At 43.2% G+C, this 20,575-nt stretch overlaps 2 protein-coding genes across 16 annotated transcripts in view; one reads left to right on the top strand and one right to left on the bottom strand.

Annotated features, from left to right (window-relative positions):
- Nucleotides 1-15,677, top strand: part of LOC117239466 (actin-binding LIM protein 2) — a 30,622-nt gene extending 14,945 nt beyond the window's left edge. For 4 of the 15 annotated variants that reach the window (XM_033505091.1, XM_033505027.1, XM_033505064.1 and 1 more), the window contains exons 2-15: nt 2,304-2,464; nt 2,859-3,024; nt 3,835-4,072; nt 4,480-4,798; nt 5,972-6,043; nt 6,685-6,871; nt 7,040-7,299; nt 7,379-7,640; nt 7,721-7,807; nt 9,094-9,194; nt 10,585-10,654; nt 11,451-11,533; nt 12,839-13,042; nt 13,275-15,677. In XM_033505091.1, the coding sequence (XP_033360982.1) occupies nt 2,304-2,464; nt 2,859-3,024; nt 3,835-4,072; nt 4,480-4,798; nt 5,972-6,043; nt 6,685-6,871; nt 7,040-7,299; nt 7,379-7,640; nt 7,721-7,807; nt 9,094-9,194; nt 10,585-10,654; nt 11,451-11,533; nt 12,839-13,042; nt 13,275-13,388 (2,324 nt within the window). In that variant the 3' untranslated portion in view covers nt 13,389-15,677. Of the gene's footprint in view, nt 1-2,303; nt 2,465-2,858; nt 3,025-3,834; nt 4,073-4,479; nt 4,799-5,971; nt 6,044-6,684; nt 6,872-7,039; nt 7,300-7,378; nt 7,641-7,720; nt 7,808-9,093; nt 9,199-10,270; nt 10,369-10,584; nt 10,655-11,450; nt 11,534-12,838; nt 13,043-13,274 lie in introns of those variants that run through there. The other 11 variants (XM_033505117.1, XM_033505053.1, XM_033505036.1 and 8 more) reach the window with 11 other exon arrangements.
- Nucleotides 15,678-16,200: 523 nt separating this feature from the next.
- On the bottom strand, nt 16,201-20,555 carry LOC117239520 (26S proteasome non-ATPase regulatory subunit 2-like). The gene is made up of 12 exons (XM_033505158.1): nt 19,610-20,555; nt 19,317-19,493; nt 19,058-19,244; nt 18,680-18,979; nt 18,521-18,603; nt 18,207-18,442; nt 18,010-18,148; nt 17,531-17,932; nt 17,372-17,462; nt 17,018-17,305; nt 16,745-16,939; nt 16,201-16,659 (listed from the first exon to the last, which is right to left on the bottom strand). Exons 1-12 carry the CDS (start codon nt 19,948-19,950, stop codon nt 16,450-16,452), a joined length of 2,649 nt encoding a protein of 882 aa, XP_033361049.1. The 5' UTR covers nt 19,951-20,555; the 3' UTR covers nt 16,201-16,449.
- Between the last annotated feature and the right edge of the window lie 20 nt (nt 20,556-20,575).

Genomic DNA, 20,575 nt, shown 5'->3' with positions numbered 1-20,575 from the left:
CGTGTCGCTTCGCAGACGACACGTTGACGCACGCGGTAAGCAGGCTTTGAGTCACGCTTTAGAAGTTGGACGACGAACGGATTACGCGTGTAACGCGCCATATTCGAGCGATACGTGCGTCGCGTGCCGATTGCACCCAACTCCATTGAACAAGCCGATCCGCCAGGAACACGATCATCTTACGAGTTTCGCGAATCGATCGTGCTCCGGTGTATGCGCGGGTGAAACAACGGGTAGCTTGACCGATCCGACTGAAAATTCACGAGAGACGCGGCAACTTACCTTTATACATCACGACAGATCTATCCGTTAGTTTTTGAAATAATTAGAGGAGAAAGAGGCGGTAATTGTCCGTGTGGAGTTAGGCCGGTAGAAAGGTAAAAGAGAAATCGCGCTCGATCGCGGCAGATAAATGGAATTTCGAGACGCGCAGGACTTTGTTTGAAATTTTCATCGTTCTCACAGCTGTTCTCCGTCGTTCGATTATTTGATCGTTGCGAATTAGCGATGCTGGCATAAACGTTGTTGAAAAGACTGGTATCTAGGACGTTTGTATCGCGCAAGAATATCACTGCTATTACCATGATCCAATTAGAGAGCTGCCGTTCACAAACGATAAGAATCAAAAGCTGTTTTTAAAGAAACAGCAGTCGATGCAACGAGAACGTTTCCGCTTCCTAGAAACAAGTTACGGTAGAGGATGTAAAACCCACGAGCAGTTCCACTCCATTTGCTATTAATTGGCGTGACGGGTAAATTTCAGAGCTATCCGTCCGAGTCTGGACAAGTCTGGTCGGTCAAATTTCTTCGTAAAGAACGCGACTATTATTCGGACAGAAATGGATAAAACGAAGGAGTACTCGTTTGTGCGCGACTTTTATCCCCGACGAGTGAAAGACCGACAGTCGTAGATAAAAGTTCGGGCTGGGAAGAGATTTCCTTTCTCCTCGCGAAAACAATGCGTCGAAGAAATTAACGGTCGACGATAACGAGACCGGACCAGTCTGGATTCGAAGCACGGACAGCCTTTAGTACATAGTATATATAGATCGTTCGCTCGAGATCGGTTGCGAGGACGATCGTTGCACGTGGCGCGAGCTCGTTGTGGTTATGGTGTTCATCGAACTAAGATCGATAAATTGAGTTGGCGGCACAACGTTAACCCTAATAAACGCGGTCACAGAACGACACCCGTATCACCCTTCGCGGCATTTCGCGATCGCGATAAAAATACCAGGCAATCGGCCTGTCAGACATCAGCCCGTTAGTCATTTCGCGCGATTAACCATCCGACGTTGAATGCAGAAACGAGCGAATGTAGAAATAGTTTGTTTTTGATTTGCTGGATTTATAGCGTACATCCTGATTGTCGCGGAAAATAGTTCTACTATCGTTCCAGCGTACAACGAGCCACGTGTACTGTTTGAGTTCCTAGAACTCGGCTGCTTTGTACACGCAATACGGACCTTTTTCTCGTTTCACCGTCGTGGATCGAGTCTTAAAGTATTGGTTGCGAATAAAGAGCGAATCTAGAAATGCGAGTGGAGATTCGAATGCGCGTTGGTACGTGCAAAGATCGAATCTCGTACGTGAGAATTCTTTAAGAGAGCAACATGACGAAGAAGAGTCAGAGTTGTTGGAGAGTTGTCAGAATGTTGTGGAACGGACGTCGTGCGGACAGCAACTTCGTAGTCGCATAGTGAACGCTAGCAAAGAACGTTTCGTTTGGTCTGTCTGTCGCGAATTCTCAACTAACCGGCGGTCAGTGAGGTTGCGACCGGTCGGTTGGTATCGCGAACCTTGAACGAGATTTAAGGCTCAAGGTGGAGGTAACTTAAAGATGCGCAGTGGTATTGTATTCAGTTAATTTATTTGCACTGTATAACGAAGAGTACGACGATCTGACGAAGACTATTGTAAAACTTCTTCAAGAAGCTTAGGCTGATCCTTACATACTGACTCCCGTCCCTGGGTTTTCCTTCTTACCATGGCTTTTATGCGATGGAGATCTATTCCTTCCGATCTTGCAATTGCGTACCCTCCTGGCCGCATATCCATTGGTATAGTCGATTGATGCGGGATGTTTACTTCAGAGCGGACCCATCGGGCACTTAGGCACTGTTAATTAGCCTCTTAACGAGGTCCTCGTCGTAAGGTTTAAAACTTGGCAGGTGTGTGTTGTCCGAGTGAAACGGACGGCCACTCGAAATCCCGAACACTATCCACTATCCACACTATCCAGCTTAAACGATTCGTTGTATCCTGTATCTCGTATAAAATCGCGCCGTTCTTTTTCATTACAGGTAAAACATTCTGTCAGTCTTGCAAGAAGAAGTGCAGCGGGGAGGTGCTACGAGTGCAGGACAAGTATTTCCACATAGGGTGTTTCAAGTGTGCTCAGTGCAACGCGAGCTTGGCACAGGGTGGCTTTTTCGCGCGCGAGGGCTCTTACTACTGCACGAAGGTACTGGAACGTACGAATAAGAAACCAAGGCGACGATAAGAATGACGTAGAAAGCGAGAGGACCGCGATTATGTAGAGCGCGTAACTCGAACCGCGATAAATAGACTTCTTTGCTTTTCTTCTTGTTTCCCGTAGTTTTGCCTCGAAATATTTGACAAAGAGCAAAAGGACGAAACAGTCGCGGTATATCGCGTTACAGAACGTTGCAGAAATTCCCAATAAAATCTCCGCGCAAGATTCGCTAAAAGCTGTTCGTTCGTTCCGAGTATTTATCTTGGCAAATACGCGAATAAAGCATCGCGTCCGGTGCGACGACGAATTTCACGGGCTGCCTGCGCGATACGATGTCCGGTGAATAGTCGGTAACGGACTCGTGGGTTTGTTAATTTTTCAGGATTACAGAGAACGCTGGGGGACAAAGTGCGCAGGTTGCGGAGAATACGTGGAGGGCGACGTGGTCACCGCAGGAGACAAGCACGCCTTCCATCCGAATTGTTTCCATTGCCAGCGGTGTAGGCAACCGTTACTCGGCCAAGGGACCAAGGTGTCCCTCGTTCAAGGTGAGCTTCCTTTCAGGATCAGCGAAACGGTCGTACCTCGTAAGGAGTGCGAGGATCGAGTTCGTTGCTATTCGATCGGCGCAATTGGAGTACCGGTAAACCTGTTAAAGCAAATTACCACTTAGGTGTATATCGCCATCGAACGAGGCTACGCTCGCGTGGCCTTGTAACGATTACGCGGCGAACGCTTAAAAATATGCGTGCGTCGAAACGAGCGTATCGCGAGTTAAACTTGCCCCGTTTCGCTTCTCCCCATTGTTTTCCCGTGCAAATATTTATGCGCATCTTTTACCATTGCTTTATCGATCTGGCTGGTCGAGGATGTCGATAAAGCTGCGTATTTTTAGAGCGCTAGTTCCACAAATACACGCACGAAGCTTCGATTCTCTGTTTCTCTTTCCGACCTTTCAACTCCACCGATTACAAGCACATAGAGCGCGTTCAGAGAAAATTGGCCCTCGAAAGAACACGGGGAAACGCGTTTATCGATCATCGTGAGAACTTGATCGATCGTAACGATGCACGGCGACCAAGCACGGTCGTACGGTCGGTTATTTATACGCGAAAATACGTAAATCGAACGACCGAACAAGCCACGAATGCTTCTTCTCCGCGAGTTGACGTTAAGCCGCGTTGTTTGTACGCGTACAAACGATGAATCAGCCGCGAAGATACGGCGTGCATGATCGTTGATTCGTGTTCGTTTCTCGAATAAAAGACAATAGAGCGTATGCGTCAGCGAGTCGGTCGTTCGCGGTCAGATCGTCGACCGGATCTGTCCAATCTCGACTAACCGAGCGTTATCTATAGGTCAAGCTCTGTGTCATCGATGCGTCGGTATCCCGGTTCGAGAGGCCTCGACGCCGGTCGGCAATAGCTCCGCTACCAGAGGATCCGGAGACGGGCCCTCCGACCCCGGTGCCTGCGCTGGTTGCGGAAACCAATTACGGGAAGGTCAAGCTTTGGTCGCTCTCGATCGACAGTGGCACGTATGGTGCTTCAAGTGTCACACCTGTGACACCGTTCTTCACGGAGAATACATGGGAAAGTGAGTGGAAAAATTGGTTATCCGTTTCTCATCCCTCGAACATCCGCTTTACATTCCGTATCTCCGATTTATTATTCCACGATCACTTCGATCGTATCGAGAGATTTCTAATTGGAGATCGTAGAGCTTGTAAAATTTTCATCGAATAGATAGGTGTAGTTTACGTAGCTAGGTGAAAAAGAAACTAGAGAAAGCACGATTTAGAAAAGAGGAGCTCGAGCAGCGTTGAAATTTCGCTGGTTTTTGATAGCCAGAGTAAATTGCCGGGCATTAATATTTACCTAGTGCGCGAGATTAGGATCGGAGAAAGCTAGTCACTGGTCAAACGTTAGGTAGCCGAGTTCATCCAGAACGTCCGCCAAACACAGATACCGGTACCAACGAAATTCCTCCGCTTTGATTAACAGAGATGGAGTGCCTTACTGCGAGAAGGATTATCAGAAGCAGTTCGGCGTGAAATGTGCCTACTGCAACCGTTACATCAGCGGAAAGGTGTTACAGGCCGGAGACAATCACCACTTTCATCCGACCTGTGCTCGTTGCACCAAGTGCGGCGATCCTTTCGGCGATGGAGAGGAAATGTATTTGCAGGGTGCAGCCATATGGCATCCCCGTTGCGGTCCGGGTCCTAGCGGTCCGAACGGTATCGTGAATGGTCACGGCGAAGCTCACACGCCACAGCATCGAGAGTCAGAAAGGATTTCCAGCAGCGCTTCGGAGATGCAGGTAAGACCGCGAGCATCCAAGGGATGGAAGAAGCGAAAAGTTCAAGACCGTCGGCCGTTTCGCTATTTTCATCGAGATGACGATCGCTTTCGATCGATCGTTAAGAAAATAGGATCGTGGTTTCCGAGTTTTACTTTATCGTAACCGCGAGCCGTTAAATTGGAACTGGCGAGAACTGTATATTGTTTCTGTAAAATATTGTATCATACGTGTATATTCGTTGTTACTGCGTGTTCGTTTGTGTATAGATGGTGGTCGGTCCGTTTGTTTCCTCATTTTATCGTTGTTCGTCTTGATCACTGAGCAGCGATTGTTTTGCCATTCATTTTTCACGGAATCATTCACGCGTCATTGAACTTGGTAGAAGAAGCGCACACCATTAGCATTTTCCGTGCGGATGTGATATCTAACGTCGCCCGCTTCTATACGTTACGTTATAACGCCGTGATCAATCGCCGCATATCACATTCATTTCGAACGTCGACATTCGTAATTGCACGTCGCTGTCTACGTCCGCCAATTGCATTTTTCCTCGTTCAGTTGCATCGTACACCGTTGAACGACCTAAATCGTGTCCGTGCGCATACTTGAATTTTGAAGTTTGCTATATCCGATCGTGTAGAGGAGACAAAGAAGTAACCAAAAGAGGAGGAAGTATGTTGCCTTCGAGCCGATTCTGGCCCGAAAAAACACGAAACACAAAGTTCAGCTTGCATCGTGCTTATATTTGGACTGTTGTACAACACGTATTCGTGCGAGACGTTTTTTTGCTGCTCGGTTAATTTTTCTGTTCGATATACATAGCCATTTAGAGTAGATCGTTCTAGAACCTAAATTTTCTACCTTTTTTTACTCGTAACCAGCTTTGTGTATAGCTTCGTTTCCATTTTATTCGGCGATATATATACGTATTACGTGGCTTTTAACATGCATTTGTTCCTTAACATGTCGTACTTTTGCCGCACGCTTCGATGTCCCAAGTTTTATATACACACATATGTGTGTGTGTGTGTGTGTGTATATGTATCTGTATATATATATATACACACATATATACGTACGTACATCAACAGTTTACTATATAATTTTTTATCTTTTTTATTATTTTTCATTTTTATTATTGCTTTCTTAATTGTTGTTTCCTTTTTTTTTTGGCACGGTCATTGTGTATAGTTTTCATTGCGGTCACGCACGCCAAGCCTGAACGGATCACTCTGCAGCCCTTACAGCAGCCTCAGTCGCAAGGTATGCCATGTATCTCCTAGCCTAGCACAAGTACTCTCTCAAGAGACACCTTCGATTACTTAATAAATACTACTTTAAAACGGTTCGTAGATCTCCGCGATTTCATCCTGTAACGGTTAGTTTCGTTAACGGTTTGAAACCTTTCTTCGCTGGTGGTGGATGGTGTAGCGCCCTCCGATATTTTCCATTACTCGATCATCTTTTTACTTTAAAACGATCTCGAGTAACTACGATACATACGACTTTGGATAAACCTTCCAACGGCAATGCATAATTTCCAACTAACCTTGTATCGCTCCTCTGCCCAGCCTTCGAACGATATTAGAGTGTCTTGAATATAACGGGGCTTCCAGTCAACAGAGATACCACGTTTCATCAAAAACCTTTCAAGATGACGTCATTATGTCAATTTATTCGCAAATCCTTGACGAAGCTGGCGTATGCGATCGTACAAGGTTTTTTAGTGGTATTCCTAACAGCGGGTTATCTTGAGAGAGAATAGAAGCGCGTTGAGTTTTTTTTTTTTTTTTATCTTCATTTGCCGAGTAAATAGCTAAACATTAGCCGTATGAGAGACGCTTTACGATCCATCGAACAGAGAGAACGAGTTTAGCCGTGATAATATACGTTAATTGCCTCAGTATTACCCTGCGCGAACTGGCAGTCCTGGACTGATATTGCGAGAGTACGGACGTGGTCCATCCGAAGACGTGTCTAGGATTTATACTTATTCGTACTTGACCGAAACGCCGAGCCAAGGGTACTTGAGACGTCCGATACAGCCGTACGACAAACCACCGACTAGCCCACACTTTCATAGACCTAGCTGTAAGTATCTACGTTTCTTTGTCTTAAGATCGAATGAAACGAAATTCTACTGCGAACGAGAAAAAGAAAGGATAATCGATTCTCTGGCGCAGCGTAGTGAAATATAGAAATTGGATAGTGGACGATATACACGCGTCGCTAAAATAACGTGTCATCGTTTTATTTCAGCGTCACGTTCGATAAGAAGCAGTGGCGGACGCAGCAGCCGATCTGGAATGCGTGCTCTGGTCGATGCTCTCAGCGAGACCAGGCCCAAGTCACCGGCCAGTCAAGTAGATAATGACGAGCCAATAGAGCTAGCGCATTATCCGGACGCCATGAAACCTCCTCCTGGAACCAAACCGCCGATCGAAAGAGACGATTTCCCTGCCCCACCTTATCCCTATACAGATCCTGAGAGACGTAGGCGATGGTCTGACACTTACAAGGTATTGCCGCGGACGCCACTTACTTTGTAAGCTTTCTACGTGTTTTATTCTCGATTCGACGTTTCATTCACGATTTCAGGGTGTACCTGCATCGGATGACGAGGACGAGGTGGACAACAAGACGTATATAAAAGAGGTGGAGGAGAAGTTAAAGAAAGAACAGGACGAGCTAAGTAAAATCGACACTGGAATAGCGAAGGTGTTCTTGCAAGATCGTGAAAAGGATCGGGAAAATTTGAGACACAAGGCCGCGAACGTCGATCCAAGAAACGCATCGAGAACACCATCGGCTGCCAGAGAACCGACTTACAGATTACGATACGAGAGTCCGGTTGGCGCTTGTAAGTTATCGCGATTCACTTTTTACCCTCTCTGTCTGCCCCGGTGCTCGTACTTAAATTGCATAAATGTTTTCGCGTAGCGCCATCGAGAAATATAGATCACGCCCGACCGTGGGAGGACGACGATGGTTTCAGTTACAGATCGAGTGTAGGACCCAGCTATAACGGTAAGCTTCTTTCAGATTCATATTGAATCTGGTCGTCGTTAAATATTTATATATATATATATACATATATATCTCATGATCGTTTCATTAACATTAAGTGATAATCTCATCTCATACATGTCCACACGTTCGCACATAACACTAACATTTACCACTCTACCGTTTAATGCAACATCGGCTCGTTAGATTTCGAGGCGATAGCGGGGGGGGGCGGGGTGGGGGCCAGCGAAAAAAGATCGTTCCTTTCGTATCGCTAAAAAAGAAAGAAGGATAGAAAGATATAGAATAAAAAAATAAAAAATTTTCTCTATCGTGGATCGCAACGTAGCAACGTGCGAATCTTGCAGTGGGAAGGGGTGATGATGCTCGATTAACGAACGATAACACGCAGTACGTGTAAACTACTCGAGCAGGAGTTTATAAGTTAAGTGGCATAGCACCAAATACCACAGCACACACTGGGCGTCCATTAACGTGACAGGTGATGTATTTATTCCGCTTCTGCATGTGGTCGGCATATTACCTTCGATGTGCTTGCCTCTTCTTATCTCTCTCGATTATCTCTCCATACGCCAATTCGAGTAACGGAAATAGTGTGCGTGAAAAGTTCATCCTCTTTCAAGTAGCGTAATATCGATTCCCATTATTTCATACGTGATCATTCACCGATGTTTATATCTACGTATACCATAACCTAGTCAACATTTTTGCTATTCCTCTCTTCCCCCTTCTGGCATGGTAATATCTGTTACAGATTCCACTCTTGGCAACTTCATTCATTCATACACAAACACATATCGCTCCAAACTTCATTCTCTCTCTCTCTCTTTCTTTCTCTCATACCTTTTTGGAATGTTTTTTCTTTTTTTTTCTTTTTTTTTTTTTTAATTACTACACAATGTTGGAAGATAATCGTAATATACGCTCAGTACGCTATTGTACATTTTCAATATCGTGCTATATACATATATGTACGTATATTTGCGTGTACATATTTTCGTTTGGGCGCATGAAAGTTGTATCTCTTCGGCATTGCATTACTTTGTATCGCTTTGCGTACAGGAAAAGGAATATTATCGTTACAGTACGTATACTTTTCGATAGTAGGCTGACGTATTTTTGCGAGATATTTTAGCCTGGTAGAACTGGCAATATCTTCCAATGTTGAGACATTCAAAGAAAAGTCGATAGGATTTATCGCTATCTACGTTAGCCAACACCGCTACCTGTATCATCGTGTCTCTATTTGTGTTTTTGTGTTTGTGTTGTGTTTGCGTGGGCGGCAGTTGGGAGGTCATCGGCACGTTCCCCGGCTCCCAGAAACTATCCACCCCTTGGTACTCAACGCGCCTTCACTCTTCCAAACGCCGCTAGGCACTATCATTCGGTGAGTCCGAGAACTTTCCAATTTACCTACCGTTGATCTCAAGTCAAGTCCAAAATTAGCGTACACCGTAAAGAAAGGAACAGAGATTCTCTTTCTCTTGTCAGACAACGTGGCAGTGTACTGCAAGCGAGTTTCATTGGTCTGAGATTCGTTTTTTCAGCGAATCGTGAAAAGAGAAAAAGAAAACAAGAAAAACGTACGAGACTTCTTAAGAGCAGCCGTCGCGTAAGAAAGATCGAGAGAAAAACGCTTTCAACCGACGCGATGATTCGTTGACTTGTCTTCACGGGAGGCATGCTTTTTGTTCTCTTAAGCTTATTTGGAGAAACATACGTTGATCGTACTTATACACATAGGTGCTGGCTTCTTCGTACATACGTATTATATATTTTGTGTGTGTATGTGTGTATATATATATGTATACACACGTACGTACATATATATTTATATATGCATATTCTTTTTAATCTTTTTTCGTTGTACACACGTACGTGATACCTTGCACAGTATTGAACGAGAAATAACGCTTGTGCACTTTGAACATCGGGTACGTTCCACCATCTTGCCGTGGAGATGCGATATAAACAGGTCGACAAAACTTGAAGTTAAAACTCGAACGAAGAGGGTACTACTTATCTTTACACAGTAGTAAGATTTCTTTACTTTTCTCTCTCTCTCTCTCTCTCTCTCTCTCTCGTTTCTATTCCACCTTCGACGATTTTCTTTTCTATGCCTCCCCTTAAAAGGAAGATCGTCAAAGACAAACTTCGATCCTCTTGTTCGCGAAGCGAGATAAAACGTATATAAGATAACGGAGTAGAGTGAAATCCCTCGATGATTCAATCTTGTACACGAGCGAAACCGAGACAACCTCTGTAATTATTTTAATTATACACAGAATGTGTGTTTTTCTCACTTTTTTCTTCTTTTTTTATTTTTTTTTCTTTTTATTTTTCTTCCCCCCTTAATGAAACGTATTTTTTGGCGAACGTTGGGCATTCGTATGGGAATGAACGATTCCATTATTCCCGTTGACACTAATCAGTAATACTGTCGATTGACTGATTTGAAACCAGTTGTGAGCTCCCTTCGGCACATCCCGAAGCCAGGGTACGGTCTGGCACCGCGAAGTCACACCTTCTCCTCGACCGGCGGTTCTGTATCTGCTCTCCCTGTAAGTCTTGCACCGCGTCACAATCGACGACCAAACAAAAAATCTTCTTGCACCGTTGTTGCTGATATTTACAAAATAATAAAGAATGAAAAAAATAAAAATATATATATATGCTGTAGAGATAACGATACACGTTTTAATTATCGTATCCGTTGATTATATCACGGATCCCTGTGCCTCGGTTGTTTCTAAGATTTACGCTTTTCTGTCGTCTAGGGTGATTATTCGTTCAGTGGGATGGGAGACAAGACGCACAGCACTGATTTCTCGTCTGGCAAATCAGATAGTGAGTAAACCCAGAAAGGAAACCAATCACACATAACATATACGCAAACACACACACACACACACACACACATCTTGCAGTTCTCTTTTTCGAAAGTACAATCAAACTTTTCAGTTTGTACATGCTTTTTTTAAATTTTTCATTTTTACTTCTTCTTTCTTTTAATTCACGAGTAGAAAGAGCTCGTGAGAATGACTATTTTGTTCTCGATTATTCTACCTGATTATACGGCTTTAATATCTGAGCATGCTTTACTAATGCATCATTGCTCTATCATAGACACTATCTCTTCTTTTTTCTATCTTGATTTAATCATTACGCCTGAGTATCACGATTCGAACGGTACGATTCCGTGTTAGATTAAAGATTGCATAATAAGATTTGTTTGATCCATTAACCAGAGGAGTTTATAGTGTGCCCAAATGACAGTACCTCCTATTCGCCAATAACGCGACTTAATGACACGATAACTCTTTGATCATCGACAGCTGGTATATCGTGTAGCTTAGAGACTGAATTCAAATCATATGTATAATATAATCATGGAACATTCGCTTATAGTTATTTGATCGAATCGATCGTATTCCCGATCGCATTCCTCGAAAGTTCAACTGGTTTCGTTAACCCGTTGACGTAACGTTATCTCTTATGTTTTCCAGTTTTCTTTTTCCATCGATATGGAATACGATCGATCGCGTTCGATCGATAGAAAGAAAAGATTGTACTTAACATATCGAAATGGTTTGTGCAATATGGTTTGACATGGTTTTCTTTCCCATTTTTCCCCCAATTTTAGTATCGACAGGCAGCATCACGGATGTGGATCGACGGGCATTGGTATGTACCACAGCCCCATACTACTCCCGGCGAATTAGCATGGTTTGTAGCTTGTTTTGCATATGAATTATATTTAACAGCATATTAACCACAGCCGCGCATTAATCGTAACATTAAACACTTTCGTGAGTTCTCGAGACACGGATGGTTTGCGTAGAACTGAGAAATCGAGCGTCGGCAAAATCGTTCGACTAGACCGGTCGGATTAAACGTATTTGTACATAACGAGCACTGCCGGTTTGTTTATATATGTATAATATAACGTTTGTACATACTAGATTGTACATTGATCGACGCATGCACATGCTGTATATTTGCTGCGATATTCTTTTTTAATCGATCTTTTTTTTTTTTTTGCATCTTTTTGTACAAGTTTTTTTTCTCGCCTTGGCATATTTGAAGTTTGCATTTGATTTCGTATCTTGCGAAAGAATCGGACACGATCGCGAGATTTTAGCTGAACGTTCGCAATTGTCTTAGTATAGACCGAAAGTTGAATCGGCTTGCTCATTCTTTAGACCGATAGATCCATGACGTATACGTAGTTCGTTATTTTCTTTTATTATTTCCTTATGATAACACGATGTGAGTTTCGTGTGCGATGATCGTGATCCTCGAACGCGTGTGCGAGTTTCGAAAATAGATGAAATCTCGAATAACGCTAACGAGACTGTCGCGTAGTTGCGCTGTTCTCGCGATTTGACTGCATATTCTGCATCCATGGCATAATTTGTGCGTACGTGACGGAAAACGGAACTATACGCCTAAACTGAAATTAACGTGCACGAGTTTGTGCGTGTGTGACGCGTGCCCCGATTGCTTTCTTGTCTTTCTGGTCTGTCGAAAGTATTTAAAAAAGTAAAAGAATAAATCGTGCAGCAATTGTATCGACTAGTTTAATGCACATGCACGCAACGATTTCCTATCGTAAAGCAACGAGTCAAAGGATTAATCCGTAAAATGCCAGTTCCTATCGTTCGTTTCAGTCTAACTATGTGGTCATAGTTCTGTGGTCTGTCCCGTGTTAAGTTGCGTCGAATCGGTCATTAACAAACGCGGTGTTTTGCCAACTTTTTTGTTGCTGCGATATATCGATTCTTGTAACGTGCAACAATAGGTTCGTTGCAGAGATGAAAGATTCTCGCAAATTTTTCAGAACGTGTACGTTTCTCTCTCTTCTTTTTTTTCTTTTTTTTTTTTCTTTTCTTTTACCGTATCGATTCAAGCAGAAAATCAAAATTGAAATTTCATGCGAGAAGCTTTTGAACGGCTGCACCGCTATTAACGCTCATCACACGTCATAATGAATCGCGTTACGACGAAATTAACGATCGAATGGTGCTTCAGAATGATGGTGGAATGCTGCCATCATCTACCACGTATACAGGTGGCCTAGGTTCGGTAGTCGGAAGTCACGGGGGCCATCACGTAAGGAGATCACTGCCAGATATGGGAACGGCGCCGTCCGAACCGCCGAAACTCTACCCTTACCACTTGCTTGTCATCACCAACTACAGGCTGCCCGCTGACGTGGATCGTTGCAATCTCGAAGTGAGTTATTAAAACGTTTAACTATAACCGCTGAGTCTAGAACACGTAGAATTTCTCTCCAATAAATTCCTCTTTTACTTTGTAAAAAACTGAAGTATAGGACCTAGAGAAATTGGTGGATGAATGGATCGAATGATCGAGACTGACGAAGCGATTATCGAGTAAATAGAAAATTTCTCATCCGGCACGAATAGAGACGATTATTTTACCGATGTTTAATTGTGTTTTGCAGCGGCACCTTTCTGACGCGGAATTCGAGGCAGTTCTTCAATTTACTCGTGCCGAGTTCTATAGACTACCGCAATGGCGTCGTAACGAAATCAAAAGACGCGCCCGGCTGTTTTAACCGGCAACAACCACGCTACGTGTTCTACTTATTACCTTCATCGTGTCACGACTGTGTTATCGTGTTATAGAGTGTACATTCCTTCAGCGTGAATAGGTGTATAACGAGAGAGAAGAAAATGAGGAACACATGTTCGGGGAACCAACGATCCGTACTGGTCTTCGATCGCGAACATCGATATCAAATCATCGTCGTCGTCGTCGTCGTCGTCGTGGATGAAAAACGATCGAGAGAATCTCGATCGTACGCTCATACACTCACAAAGAAACGTATAGATGCGTACACACGCGTATAAACATGTGTTCGACGTTCACACGATGGCGCAAACTCATCGACACAAAGGAGCGCACTACAATTCGATGTCAATTTTGTTCTCTCAGCAACGAATCCACAGGCAGCTTGACTCTAATCATTGACAAACTACTTCATCACCCTGTGACTTCGGTGCTTCTTTCGGGACAATCTTCGCTGTTCATAAGAATAAGGGAGAGAAATATGTTTATCCGTTTCTGTGCTTAACAAAAAAGACCTGCCGTACGTATAAAAGTCGAAGACGAAACGGAGAATGGAAACAAGTTGAAACCTTCAAACGCTTGATCCGACATTATTAACGAAGGAAGGTGGTACATCGACTACTGTTATCGATGATCGTTTCAGAGGGAACGATTTGAGAAAGAGAAAGCTGTCATCCTGTATCTAACATGTACACTTTCATGACCATGAATTTCACGGTTTGAAAAGTGAAAACGGTAGATGGGTAATAATTTTAGCGAAGTAGCTGAATATAAGGGTGACAAACATCGTCTGAGGTTTTATCATTTAACAGGAACATCGTCTTGTAACTTAGAGTTTTTCCCCACGAATGTCGACGTATAAAATAGCGCGGCGGGAAGATGTGCAAGATTTAAAGCGAATAAAAACCAGAGAAATGGTAACACTATGTAGCTGACATACATGCGTTGTTGTAAATAAACGAATGAACCAGAAAGGATGAAAGAAGCAACGGAAGTACGAGGAAGTATATATATATATATATACTTATATATGTATATATACGTTCACATACGTATATACACCATTTTGAGAATTCGCTTGAATCACAGAACACATTTACTATTTGCAAAAGGTTATAACACAAACGCGCTGCCTGCTATCATAGGAGCTATCACTATTATTATTATTATTATTATTATTATTAATTTTTAACTATTATTATATTTTACTATAAGCAACATGAAAAATTTAAGATACATGTAAGTAGATAGGAAGTTCAGCTTGCCGGATGACGTAATTATCAACGTATTTAAATACTATCGTTAATTTTGCATGTTGTTTCACTATTTCAACACATGCGTACAGACGACGTATCTGTTGGCAAACTACTATACATAGGTATAAGATTTTCCTTAACTCGATTTCCCTTGACTCGTATCGACGATACACGAAAAAGAGTTCTGCAGTGCGATTAGAGATATATATCGCGAACGTATTTACGTGTATTTGGATAAACGAAAATTATGGAGAAACGGGAAAATAAAAAAGGGGGAAAAAATAACATTTATCACAGACAGTTGTTCTACCTTATGCGAGTATGTCAGGCGGCAAGCTGAAGACGCGAAAGAAAAGGTGTGCGTACGTTGAAATGCAACCGTTAAATTTGATCCAACGAGATACAAATTTTTGTACGATTTCGTGGAGCGTAACGTATATCTGAACCGGTCGCGACTCTGCAACGCAATGAAAAACGTAAGAAAAAAAAAAGTAAATAACGATGGGAGGTGGGTGCGTTTTCGATCTGGCGGGAAAAACATACACGCGGGGATGTGCGTCCTTTGAACGAGCTGAAAATTACATTTTATTCTACATTTCGCCTCGCCCTGAGTCATACGTGCCTATATATATATGTAAAAATCGGCGGAGATTTCTGAACACGTGAAGTCGCGAGAGAGCACTTTCGATAAAGTACGCGTTGCGTACGTTCGTGAAATTTCTTGCAGTGTTTTTCTCACGGCTTCGCTACGAGAAGATGGGAACGTGCTCCATGATCTTGTGCAATGCGACTTTGCGAACTCACCAGACGAAGAGAAAAATAAACAAAAACTTTAAGGAGAAAAGTAACCATGTACTCTGCGTGAAAGAATATATCATTTGTGTGTATATTTAGCAAAGCAAACGAAAAAGGGACAGAAACAGAGAGTTCTCTTATCCGCGTGATATCGTTTCTCGTTTCCTAGTTGTCCGCTTTTGTACACACTTTCAGAACCAATAAACTGCAATATTCCTCTTTCATTTGCAATGTTTTATCGATAGAAGCCAAATTTCGATCGTTACTCGAGCTTACTTTCGTTTCTTTCGTCGATCGTGCATCATCTTTTACGTTTTTTCATCTCGTTTTCTCTCATACGTCTCGCTTCTGTTTAATTCCTTTCTGTCTTTTCGTCCTATTGCGTTTTACCGGCTCGTTTTTAATCGAACAAGAGTCACGCGTTAACGATGTATTTTAATTTAGTGACCGCTGTCAGATCATGGTGCACCGTGTCATATATTACCGTGCAATGCCAACCAATGTATATTTCTGTTGTATAGAGCACATTGCTTCCGCTAGTCCCTCGAATTAAATGAACGCAAACCTACGCCTAGTATTCACGCGGTCTCTTCGCATTCTTATCGATGCATTCAACGACGCGATCGAACCTTTGCTCGTGTCACTTGCGTACTTTCCACGTCTCGTCGTTGTCAAAGTGATGCGTTACAAACATGTGTGGTATCGATCCGTTATTGTACAAGATTTTCTTCAAACGACTCTTCTTTCTCGAAAATTTTACTCCTACTTTTTATTAAAAACAGCATGGAAAATTATACATTACGATATATCGTATAAACGATTCGTCGTTCGCACTTTGGTTCCTAGTAATTTCTTCGCCTTACATAATACACTTCTGTCGATCGTATTTCTTATTACTATCTCATGAAATAAATAAATCACTTGTCCCAGCGTTGCCTTTCGCAATCTGCCGTGTTCTTTTATTATCCACTATCTTCTATTATTCCAGCGGAAAATCTAAGAAACGTTCGATTTCTCTCGAAGAATAACGAAGCCCTCCAAAACGCTGGACAACGCCTCGTACTCGTCTAGAGCAAGTTCTGCTCTTTCTCCGGAGGAAAGCAACGTTGGCGTCGTGTGAACGTATCCACCAGAGATGGATTTAGGATTGCCAGCTTTGCCCACGATGTCTACAGCCTTTCCAACCCTCACAGACACCGGTAGACTCTGATCAAAATACAATCCGATCGGTCTCGAATATTCCCGTAGCGTTAAATTATCTTTGCCCACGAGGAAAATGGTCAATACATACCTGCAAATTTTCATCCAAGGTGACCAACCATCTAGGTTCCATCGCAAGCGCCAGACAATACATCAAATAATGTGATTTCGACAGGATCAGATTTTGACAATCAAGAAACGCCACCAGGACTACCAGCAATCCAGCTAAGGCGACCTTGTCCAACACCTTGGAAGCGTATCGCAAAGGAGATATCGACAACGTACCCTGATAAACAATTTTTTATTTACTAAACCAATCGTTCGTCGATTAAGATCGACACAATTTTTAATCGGTCTTTTTTACTTTGCCAAGATGGACCAAGCCTTGGGAAATTCGAACGAGGAACAGGTGCGTGGGGTTCTTCGCGTGGTAACAGGCCAGTTGCCTCAGCATAGTGGCGAGACGCGCATTATTCGTCCCAGCACCGACAAGACCGAGAGCAAAGATCGCATTGTTAGCTACGTCAGAATCGTTGTCGTGGCTGTATTTGTTCAGTACATCCAAGACTGACAAGTCTGGATTTGACAAAAAGGATAGACCTAGAGCGAGTGGCATCGCGCGTCTCGCAGCCGTGGGACCGTATCTTCCTATCTGAAGAACGATCGTTCGTGCAAACAGACTGATCGCTTTTATTCGCGTTTAAGGACTTTTTATCACCTGTCCGAAGATCCTCGAGTCCTCTTTTCCCTCTCCTAATCCAACGGCAGCGACACCCAAGGTAGCTATGGCCTGCGTCGATCCAATATCCCTGAAGAGTACGCAAGAAATTGTAGTAAAGTGCCGGTAGATATTAACGATAGATAAATTTCCGATTACTTTGATCCTGCGTGCTTCTCTTCTAATTTCTCTTTCGTTCTCTTCTCAGAAAATTCGACGATTCGAGACCGCTGATCGCAGCAGCAGCTCGTAGGACTGTTAACCGGGGTGACGGGAACGCCTTCGCCGTTCGCCGGTTCCGAACAAATTCGTAATAGTCCTTGAACGATCAATACATCTCCTGTACCGGCATATGCACACACCTGAGACCAATGAAATATTTTCGAATCCTGAAGATTATGATAGATCATAGAACATTTTAACAAAGAAGAAAGCATTGCCTCCAGCATAGTCTGCGCAGCAAGCTTGTAGGGGTCAGGTAAGACTTCGAGCGCAGCTGAAGGTGCGTCTATGATGTCGCGACAACCCATGTAGATCATACCCAGCGCCAGCGGTAGAAATCTACAATAACAAGGTCAAACGAGCCCTCGTTCGCACGGTCGTGAAACGTATTTGATAGATATACTTCTGTCTTTAACCTGGAGTAGGTACTAGACAGCTTTTGAGGTGTAAGCTCTATCAATCTCTGCAGAAGCGTCGACGAGGCTTCAGCGTCGGCAGAGCCAACGTTTATCAAACCTATCGCGATTGCTCCGAGAGAGACAATTTCCATGGTACCTAAAATTCGTTAATCTCCAAAATATCTCTTGGTGGGAGTTAATCATCGCAAACGTACTTGCTTCGTCTACCAATACTCCGGTTAAAAGTTCCGTAACATCAGACCTCTGCGAGCCAGCGTAGGCCAAACCCAGTCCTAAAACTGCGCCGATTCTCAGTGTAATGTTTTCGGAATACACGTAGTCGCTGAGGAGCGCCAACGCTGGATCGCATTCGTTGCGAACACCACAGTTAACCAAACCTATCGCGAGCAAAGCGCCTGCTTTGATGTTGTGATCGTTGGTGTAGAGATACCTGCGAAGTAAGCGTATCTTAGACCGCGGGCGTTTGTCTATAAATCATAGTCGCATTACGATAAGAGACGCGATTCACTTGTCGATCGGTACCAGACCACCGTCTACGTCCCACATGTGTATCAGTCCCAAAGAAGCGGTTGCCGAGAGCATTCCGTGCTCCTGTCAAACAGTTTTCTTCGATTTGAGCTGTTTCGAAAGTTTCTAGTTCAAGAGTCTCTGATATTTATGCAAAAACCTTATTTTTATAAACCCAGCAATCGGCGGTGTTCGCCATCAGTTTGTCCTGACCGAAGCCAGCGTGAACGAAACCGGAAACGAACGTAGCTGCTAGATTGGCCCTGGCTGAGTCGTATTCCGCTCGTCTCAGGGTATTAGTTTCCAGCCAGGTTTTGTAAATGTCATCCGGATGTTTGGGTTCCAGAATGTCGAGTTCCCTCGCCAGCAAATGATAATGATTATTGACGTGACTGTTGCTTAAGATAGCTTCGATATCCTTGGCATCGCCTCCTTCGTAATCCTTCTTTAATGGATTCTCCTGAAGAGCGATGAATTATGCGAATGGAAAATAGGGTCTCGCGTGTAAGAATAACTCACGTAGAATCCGATGAATTACCCTTTGTCTTACGAGTATAAATGACAATTGTTTTCGCATTAAGTCGTCAGGGCAGGTGGTGAGACATTTGTGCACGAGATCCGAGTCTCCCAATTGAAGGGCCACTAACATTGCTTTGCAATATTCTTGAAATCGTAGATAATGGTCGACCACGGTTTGCAATATTTGTCTTCTTTCGATATCCTCGCTGACCGTTCGAAAGTGATTAAAAAACGGGATATAGATGCTTAAATTTTAGTTGTCGTTTCGGAAAATTCACCTGTAGGCCGCGCAACTCTCCAGATACCGACAAACCCTCTCAAAATTCGTATTATCCAAACTTTCGTTTAAAAAGTTCAATTGATCGATCTCCAAACATAGATCGCATCCAGGTATTTCGGCGTTGTGCTTCATGTCGAATTTTATGATACCGTTTACCAAAGGAGTAAGCTGCGTTCTACCATAAAGAGAAGGAAACAAATAAATAAAAGATTCCATTTCGTTTCTCACAATCCGTTCATTTTAAATATCGTCGTCACAGATATTATCACATTTCTTCGTATCTAAAAATACCTGATACGGTCCTCGTCCTTTACAGGAGCGTTCGTCCACTCGTCTACAATTTCAGCTTCGAGCTGTCTGACGTACTCGTGACCCCACTCACCAGGATTCGTCACTTCACCGTCGGTGCAATATCGCAAACATTCTTTGGAACCAGGCGTGGCTCCAGCCATCGATAATACGCTCAGTACTTCCGCGAATTGCCGTTTCACATCCCTCCTTCGAATCCTTTTATGCGCGTTCTTCATATCGTTGTACGAGTTCTTCAAATACTTGAGAGGTTTCGGTACGGAAGTCATCGATGTTGTCGAGGTTTGCATCAACAATCGAAGTTGACTCAGGGATATCAACATCGCATCTTCGTCTTTCCCCTCGAATTTTAATTAAAAAATGCGATCGATGTGACACCGAAGGTTTGAGTTAGGTAACGATTGGATTTGAAATTGTTTTAGCAACTAACGCTTTATGAAATGTAATTACATGCGTATCTATGACAGTTATTAGGTTAAGAAAGCGAATTGCATATAGCGTTATTGTTACCATCAACACGTCGACCAACTGGTACAGCTCTTCTTGCAAGCGTGCGTCTTCCTCGTTCTAACAAATGTTTCCTCGATTAGAGACGAATGAAAAACTTGGTATTTTTCTTTTTTTTTTTTTTTTTTTTTTATTAATATGGTTACCATTTCCGACTCCTTTTGCGGACCGAGTTTAGCCATCGTTGCAGTTTGCAAAATCTCAGTGAACCGTTCTTAACGGAGAATTATTTTTTACATCGACGAGATTCGTGAAAATATTTGATGACGCTTTCTCGACTCTTCGTGTAACAGATTCGATTCTCTTTTTTTTCGCTTGTCAGTTACACAGAGTAATCAAGGCCCGGCGAACCTCTCGAATTTCAATCTTTGCGTCTGACACAAACAGACTCGTACTACTAAAACGGTGGAAAGGATGGGACGCAAGATCGAGGTACAAGAA

The sequence above is a fragment of the Bombus vosnesenskii genome, unplaced genomic scaffold (assembly GCF_011952255.1).
Source record: "Bombus vosnesenskii isolate JDL3184/JDL3185 unplaced genomic scaffold, Bvos_JDL3184-5_v1.1 scf7180000013264, whole genome shotgun sequence".
In the NCBI taxonomy this organism is placed as follows: domain Eukaryota; kingdom Metazoa; phylum Arthropoda; class Insecta; order Hymenoptera; family Apidae; genus Bombus; species Bombus vosnesenskii.
This window is presented reverse-complemented; position numbering and strand designations above follow the sequence as displayed.

Coding starts and splice junctions, on each gene's coding strand:
- LOC117239520 (XM_033505158.1), bottom strand. CDS start 19,950: ATGTTGATATCCCTGAGTCAACTTCGATTGTTGATGCAAACCTCGACA. Junction 19,245..19,316: donor GAGAGTTGCGCGGCCTACAG/GTGAATTTTCCG, acceptor TCGAACGGTCAG/CGAGGATATCGAAAGAAGAC. Junction 17,933..18,009: donor CTGTCTAGTACCTACTCCAG/GTTAAAGACAGA, acceptor TTGTTATTGTAG/ATTTCTACCGCTGGCGCTGG.